The following is an 8,406-nucleotide window of genomic DNA, read 5'->3' as shown; positions in this document are numbered from 1 at the left end:
ACAGAGCTCTCTAATTCAATACTTACTAGTAACAATTCCAATTAGATAGCTCTACAAATTAATTTTTACTAGTCATATGTCTCCAATGACTTCTATTCATTTTAAATTACAGAGCTCTACAACATAATTTTTACTAGTAAGAATTACAATTAGAGAGCTCTACAATTTAAAAAGTAAAAAGTAAAAAAACACATTAAAGATATGTTTAATTGCAGAGCTCCGTAATTAAATTAAAGAGCTCTCTAATTTGAATTGTTACAAGTAGGAACTGAATTATAGAGCTCTCTGATTGAATTGTTACTAGTAAAGATGCAATTAAGACGAGTGACGCTTAGTATATTTTAGGCTAAAACGGCTTGCCATATCCATTGACTTCCATTCATTTTTAATTACAGAGCTCTACAACATAATTTTTACTAGTAAGAATTTCAATTAGAGAGCTCTACAATTAATTCTTACTAGTAACAATTACAGTTAGAGAGCACTCTAAATCAATATTTACCAGTAAAAATTCCAATTAGAGAGCTCTCTAATTTAGTTTTTACTAGTAGCAATTCCGATTAGAGAGCTCTCTAATTTAATTATTACTACTAAAAATGCAATTACAGAGGTCTATCATTCAAATTTTCCTAGTAAAAACACACATTAAAGATATGTTTAATTGCAGAGCTCCGTAATTGAATTAAAAAACTTTCTAATTCAGTTCTTACTAGTAACAATTGAATTAGAGAGCTCTTTAATTGGAATTATTACTAGTAAAAATTAATTTGTAGAGCTCTCTAATTGAAGTTGTTACTAGTAAGAATTGATTTAGAGAGCCTATATGAAGTCAAAAGTTTACAAACACCTTGCAGAATCTGCAAAATGTTAATTATTTTACCAAAATAAGAGGGATCAAAAAACATGTTATGTTTTATTTAGTACTGACCTAAATACGATATTCACATAAAAGACGTTACTATAGTCCACAAGAGAAAATAATAGTTGAATTTATAAAAATGATCCGGTTCAAAAGTTTACACACACTTGATTCTTAATACTGTGATATTACCTGAATTATCCACAGCTCTTTTTTTGTTGTTGTTGTTTTGTTGTTGTTTTTTTGTGATAGTTGTTCATTAGTCCCTTGTTTGTCCAGTTGTGGTAATAGGGTAATATCATTTCAATCTATTTGTGCTTACATTTACATGAATTACATTTACTGTTATTTTAATCAAATGTATTATGTCTAACTTTCAAGTAGTTCATTTATTAGTGATGAAGTGAGGTGTAATTTTAGAATGTGTTGTACCAAAATTCACATTTTAACAATAAGTATTATTTTAGCATTAAGTACTTTAAGTGTATTTAATGAGGAAGAAAGAGCTACTAATTACACAGTAATAGTGTACTTGACCACTATTTAAAGACACCATTAAATAATTAAGTTTGTCTTTTAAAGGTGATATTAGCGTAGTTACAATACATTTGAAATGAATTATTTAAGCTTTAAAAATATGTGGGCAATACATTATAAATATACTTTGTATATATTTTAAATATTATTCTCATATTTTAAATAATTAATAAGTGTATTTTTAATGTAAATTTTTATGTTTCAATTGTATTAAAAGTGGACAGTATGTTAAAAGTACATTTTAGTTCATCTTCATGGTGTCTCAAAATAGCACAGCTGAGTACACTTAGATGATCTTAAGTTTATCTAAGAAGTACTAGAACTTGTAGTATATTAAGTACAACATTAGTGCGTGAAAATAGAGCACTTTAAGTACATTAGGGAAGTGCACTAGGTGTACTTAAAATGTATTTTAGTGTACTTTTTTCACTTAGGGCTGCCTGCTGTTCTTCAGAAAAAAACCTTTAGGTCCCACAAATTCTTTGGTTATCCAGCAATTTGTGTATTTGAACCCTTTCCAACAACGACTGTATGATTTTGAGATCGAGTTTTAAACACTGAGGACAACTGAGGGACTCATATGCAACTATTACAGAAGGTTCAAACACTCACTGATGCTCCAGAAGGAAAAACAATGCATTAAGAGCTGGGGGTGAAAACTTATGAATGTAATGAGGATGTGTACAGTTTTCTTATTTTGCCTAAATATCACATTCTTTCAACTAGTACGGCCCTTCAGAAGCTACAGAAGATACTTGCATGTTTCTGAGAAGACTAAATAAGTTAAATTTACCCTGATCTTCAAATTCCAAAAAGTTTTCACCCTCCGCCTCTTAATGCATGGTTTTTCCTTCTGAAGCATCAAAAAGCGTTTGAACCTTCTGTAATAGTTGCATATGAGTCCCTCAGTTGTCCTCAGTGTGAAAAGATGGATCTCAAAATCATACTTGCATTGTAACAAAAGAGCAAACAAATATTCTCACATTCACAGTCATGTCTTTGTTCTCATTTTTTGTTCTCCTCACTTTAGTACATGTTTCTATGAATTTACACATTACACTACTCTTTTTCAAACTAAAGTCCACACTTAGAAAAAAGAAGAAACTTACATAACAGCAACTTGATCAGAAAGTAAAATGTCACTCATTAAGATGCCACGCTAAAGGGTTCATAACTGAGCTAGGAAACATGATATGATAACATATGTGCTTTTAAGCTGAAGCGTGTTTGCTTCTTTGGAGGCTGAAATCTGATACACTTTCTCCTGTCAATCATTTTTTTTGCAAAACGCTAGAAGTCATATTCAGCGCGAGTCAAGTTCAAACAGCCCTGCGCTTGGCTTAGATTTCTTAAAATGCTGCAAGGCCCAAATTTGCGCTATAATTGTGTTTCAGTTTTTTTTATACAGCACCTGGCATGAACTGAATGATAATCATCAAGTTTGCATGAATTAGGCATCTTGTGTATGCAATTTATACATATTTGCATGTATTATTACTGAAAGAGATTTAATTGGTGTACCCCTTTTTAATGGATAATGACTCAAATTTTTATCTGTTATTATATGGCTTCTGAAGGCTTAGAAGATCATGCATTTAAGCATAACCATTATTTTTAATAGCATTTTGAAGCATTATTCAACAGTTCAACAGCTCTTTTGTCTTCTCAAGATGTTAGCTGATGGACTGGAGTGGTGTGGATTACTTGAGGATTATTGTGATGTTTTTATCAGCTGTTTGGCCTCTCATTCTGATGGCACCCATTCACTGCTGAGCAAGTGATGATATGCTTCATTTCTTCAAACCCGAGGCAGAAACAAACTCATCAACATCCTGGAAGGTCTGAGAGTGAATACATTTTTATTTTGGGGTGAACTATTCCTTTAAAATAATATGTTGGTTAGCCACATCAGAATCAAAGGAAATACATACAAAATCCTGATAGACAAATTGGTTACTGTGGTTTTCAATCAACCATGAAAGCTGAACCTATAATGTTCCATCATACGAGGGATGTGGCTTCAAATGGCTCAGGTATCAGGGTTGGGCCCCTTATAAGTCAATGCAGCTGGGAAACCTGCACAGAATCCTGGTACAGGAAAGAAACTACGCTTTTCTATACAAACAAGGTGAGCAGTCTGATATGAAAACAACAATTTTACGGGATTGAATAGCTAGCAGCTCTTTAAACTCTTTTATGATGCCAACCCATATGATTTTTGTTTTCGCTTTAAAATGCCGACTGTCATCTAACAGGTTTATGAGTAAATTTGACATAGTGATTATTGCAGTTTTACAGCATGCGTCGGAGTGACCGGAAAACTTGTAGCACAGGTCAATATTCATTAATGATTTACTAAAGATCAATTAAGATTAATGTGCTCATGCACAAAGCTTGCATTCAGCTTTGTCTTTTTTTTCTCATAAAGTGTGTAGGCTTGTCTTTACGTTGATTGTTTTCTTCAGAGATGATGAAATTATATTTTTACAGTGTCTGTCGTAATTCTAAGTGCTTTTCAACGACACAAAGAGCTTAATACGTTAATGATGTCCAAGGGTCAAGGCCGTAGAAATGAGGATAAGTACGTTGGAAAGCGCGCCTTCAATGCTGATAAGGTTTATGGAGGCTCTCATAGGAGCATCTATCGTGTGGGCAAGTGTTTGTGAGTCTGTCTGGTGAAGCGGTTCATGATTTTCCGTCTCATTTATACAGTAGAGATACAGGGAAATCATGCGGATCAGCGTCTTCTTCTTCGTCGTCCTTCTGGGATTCCTCTACCTCACACTGGCACAAGGTAAAAACCACAAGTGTGATTGTATTACACATTATCAGGTGCTTTTACACTGAAAACACTTCTTTAAAGTTCAGAACAACAGCTGAATATGTTTAGATCATTAAGGGTACACTTTGATAATTTAAATGAATTCTAAAGGAAAAGCAAATGCAATTGCAAACTGCATTCATTTAAATCACTCATGCAATGTCCTGTTTTTGTCATATCCATACGTTATATTTAATAATATTTAATTATGCTACTTATATATTATTATTCTATTTTTAAAGCATCTGTCATCATTTTAAGTGCTTAAGTACTTTTTTTCATATTGCATGTAAGAGTAATTAACAAAAAGGAAAGGAATAGATTATATTACACCAATTGATCCTATTTTGTAAAATAATGTAAACAAATAATTGAATAAGACTTTTTAAAAGTGCGGATGGCAGTGTGTCCACCGCACAATGTTTCTCTAATAAGGTTTTAAAAATAAGTGGATACTAAACAGTTTCATTTTTGAAAACATGATAAGCACTCGTGTTGTTTTTCCATCCCTTCCTTAATTGCCGCTGTTTATTGTTTTATGAGACACATTTGCTAAATCAGCCATCTGTAATGGTCTGTAAAAGTACTTATGATTCATTGATGCATATGTGACCCTGGACCACAAAACCAGTCAAAAGAGACATATAAATAAGCTTTCCATTGATATATGGTTTGTTAGGATAGAACAATATTTGACCGAGATACAACTATTTGAAAAAATGAGGGTGCAAAAAATTCAAAATATTGAGAAAATCACCTTACTAATTTTACTAATATTACTAATCAAAAATAGTTTTGATATATTTATTGTAGGATATTTACAAAATATTTTCATGAAACATGATTTTTGGCACAAAACAAAAATCAATACAATGTATTTTTGCCTATTGCTACCCTGCTACTTAAGAGTGGTTTTGTGGTCCAGGGTCACATATGTGTGTTTTTATGCCTCTGATGTGAACATATGTGTGTCTGTAGGCTCGTATGAGGACTGTTGTCTTCAGTATGTCAGGAAACTTAAACCATCCATGAGGAGCAGAGTGATCAGCTACAGAAAACAAGAGATGGATGGAGGCTGCAACATCCCAGCTGTTGTGTAAGCAACATATATATGTTGTGGCTGTGAAAATAAATTTGCATTGAATGAAAGATCAAAAGGATTAACTGTACAGATTTGTTTCATAGCTTCCTTTGCTCATGTTTTAAACTTCATAGTTAATGATGTTTAATGCAATTGTCTCTCCACAGCTTCACGTTGAAACGTGGCCGAATGATTTGCACCGACCCCAGAGAGAAATGGGTTCATGAACTCATGCTGAAGGTGGACAAGCCGACAGCAAACCATCCGAAGAGGAAGGTGTGTATGCTTTGGAATTTATATAAAATGTAGAATTTTGTGACTGGTAACTATCTCAATTAAATTTTTTCAAGCACATTAAGCATAAACTGTTGACGTAAATACTTTTGCAGTCAGGGTTACTATCATTATTAAAACCTTTGCAACCAGCATAGTCCCATTCATTAAAAAAAAACATGGTAACACTTTACAATAATGTGTCATTAGTTAATGTTTTAACTAACATGAACAATACATTTATTACATTATTTATTAATCTTCGTTAATGTTGGTTAATAAAAACAGTCGTTCATAGTGATTTTAATAATGCATTAGGAATTAACATTAAGATTAATAAATGCTGTAGAAGTATTGTTCATTCTTAGCTCTTGTTAACTAATCTAGTTAACTAGTGTAAACTAATGAACCTTATTGTAAAGTGTTACCAAAAATCTTTATTCAAAATGAAATAAATTTGCACTTAAAATAAACTGAAATAAAATAAAATCTATATAAAAAAATACTAAAATAACTACTGAATCAACTAAAACTAATACAAACTACTCTATAAATACTTTTATTAAAAGATAAAAAAATTAAATAAAAACATTAAAATATTTTTAACTAAGTTTTAACTAAATTTAAAATAAAAATTAAAAATTATAAAAAATCAAATCAAATTCAAAATATTAGTGTATCAGTGATACTGCCTGAAGTTTGACAAATTAAATTTTTTTTTTGCATGTGTAATCATTATAAAATAATACTTTTCTCACAAGACACTATTTGGACCCTGGACCACAAAACCAGTAATAAAGGGTAAATTTTTTTAAAAAAATTGAGAAGTGAAATCAGAATAAATAAGCTTTTAATTGATGTATGGTTTGTTAGGATAGGACAATATTTGGCTGAGATACAACTATTTAAAAATCTGAAATCTGAAGGTGCAAAAAAAAAAAATCAAAATATTAAGAAAATCGCCTTTAAAGTTGTTTAAATGAAATTCTTAGCAATGCATATTACTATTTAAAAATTGAGTTTTAATATATTTGTTACTGTAATTTTGACCCATACAGTGTTTAAAATCTAAATCTTGTCATTTAAAAAAATGATTTTGTCAAAAGACTCTATTTGAAATGTAAATCCCTTCATTTTTGTTTTGATGTACAGTATAATAGGGGTTAAACATGCCAGTGGCGGCCGAGAAAGGACCAGAGGGAAAGAAGCCCGGTTGTCTCGGCCAATCACGTTCTTTCTTTGAGTTCTGGCTCTCCGAGCGCACATTTCAGCATGGATTGACTGATATTCTCAGTACTTCCGGTGTTCTGCCCTGTGCTCTATCTGGTATCAGGTGGCATTTCCTGACTTTTGTTGCTTCACTGATGGACTGCTGGGCTGTTTAAATGCTCAGAATGGGAGAAGGCCATTGTTTTCCCTTTCCACATGCGGCTGTTGTCCTCACTTTTCAAGCTCTGTAGTAAATCCTTGTGAGCTGTCTACTACTGAAGCCCAATGTATACTTCGCCTTTATTTGAAAATGTGCAAGTGCGGGTGTTCAATGCATGCACACTACAAAAGATTCATCCTTGTCCAGTGTCTGAGGATTTTTTTCTTAAAAAAGTTATAAGCGACAAATGTCTCAGTATTTGATAAAACTATAATCTCAGATGTATTTTAATCTCTTCATACAAGCACCGTTAACGCCTGCGTCTTTTGTTTTTGCCCCTTTCAGAAGTTTGTTGTTGTTCTTATTTAGTCTCTAGTTTCTTTTCTGACTGTGAAACAATGAGCCAGAAATTACCCTAAAAATACCAAGGTGTATGTATAAAACCTGGAAAAGGCTCAAAAGTGGCTCTGCATAGTAATCAATCCAATCAGTTTTACTGGTACTTCTCTGTTTTCAATAATATGTATATTTAAATTTCTTTCGCTTTGTCATTCTCTATTGCAATGCACGCAATGACGCTTGAACATGTTCCCTATGTAGGCAGCTCACTAGATTTTGGAACAGAGCTCATGTGTATAGCATAACATTGAGGGTCGTATTAAGCTACTGTGTCATGAACTTTCACTTTGCACACTTTGATTTGCTGCTTTTGCCCCACAGTATCTATAATAAACAGTCAGTGTGATAAAATATATTATTAGTCATGAATGTGGGTGGGAAAGTTTTGTAAGCAAAGCAGATAATCCTTCTATTTCCTTATGAGTTTATTGTAGTGCTGACACACCGACAAGTGATTTTTTTTTTTAATTTTTTTTGAGTTTGTATGATATTATAATGCATTGTAAATTATGATTTGCTATTTTGCTTAATAAGTGATTATTTTATAGCTATTGATTGTGTGAATATTCATAGATCTCATTTATATTCGTAAATCTGAATTTTTTCGTTTATATGTTTGGTTTTTCTTTTACTTTTTTATACTTTAATGTTCACGCTTGATCCAATGAGAATGTATCTTTATAGAGGAAGTGATGCAGTGAGTTTTATTGTTCGGCTGTTTTGAAGCTGGGTCTAAGCTCTTGTTTTTGTCATATATGAAAAATAAAATGTTTTGAAAAGAACTAGATTTGTCCTTTTTAATTGATGCATTATTGTTTTGTTTATTATTATGTTTAAGTAGTAGATGTTTCTTGAAGACAATCCATAGCTGTCATACAAAGAGTATACAGGTATAAAAATGAATGCAGATCAGTTGATTCTAAACGTTTTTGATGAGAAATATTTGAGTTCATGCAAAGGTCTCTATAGTTTAGTTTCTTGCACTTGCATGTTTTGAGAAACATGACAGTAGTAGAACAAATCTGACAGTCCTAATCCATTTCAGACTACATTTATTATAAAAATGC

At 32.1% G+C, this 8,406-nt stretch overlaps 1 protein-coding gene across 2 annotated transcripts; it reads left to right on the top strand.

The window, feature by feature from the left end:
• The first annotated feature begins 3,490 nt into the window (after positions 1-3,490).
• On the top strand, positions 3,491-8,121 carry ccl25a (chemokine (C-C motif) ligand 25a). 2 transcript variants are annotated; one of them, XM_073848854.1, is made up of 5 exons: positions 3,491-3,524; positions 4,109-4,190; positions 5,196-5,313; positions 5,466-5,574; positions 6,724-8,121. In XM_073848854.1, the coding sequence occupies exons 2-5, from the start codon at positions 4,127-4,129 to the stop codon at positions 6,736-6,738; spliced, it is 306 nt and encodes a 101-aa protein (XP_073704955.1). In that variant the 5' UTR covers positions 3,491-3,524; positions 4,109-4,126; the 3' UTR covers positions 6,739-8,121. The 2 variants fall into 2 exon arrangements, with proteins under 2 accessions (XP_073704955.1, XP_073704954.1); XM_073848853.1 differs by lacking the exon at positions 3,491-3,524 and having other exon boundaries at positions 4,001-4,190.
• Positions 8,122-8,406: the final 285 nt, after the last annotated feature.

The sequence above is a fragment of the Garra rufa genome, chromosome 10, assembly GCF_049309525.1.
Source record: "Garra rufa chromosome 10, GarRuf1.0, whole genome shotgun sequence".
NCBI lineage: Eukaryota > Metazoa > Chordata > Actinopteri > Cypriniformes > Cyprinidae > Garra > Garra rufa.
This window is presented reverse-complemented; position numbering and strand designations above follow the sequence as displayed.

Excerpts from the sequence above, each read along its gene's own strand:
- ccl25a (XM_073848854.1), top strand. The coding sequence starts at position 4,127 with ATGCGGATCAGCGTCTTCTTCTTCGTCGTCCTTCTGGGATTCCTCTAC. Across the intron at positions 4,191-5,195 it reads CTACCTCACACTGGCACAAG|GCTCGTATGAGGACTGTTGT; the intron begins GTAAAAACCACA and ends GTGTGTCTGTAG. Across the intron at positions 5,314-5,465 it reads TGCAACATCCCAGCTGTTGT|CTTCACGTTGAAACGTGGCC; the intron begins GTAAGCAACATA and ends GTCTCTCCACAG.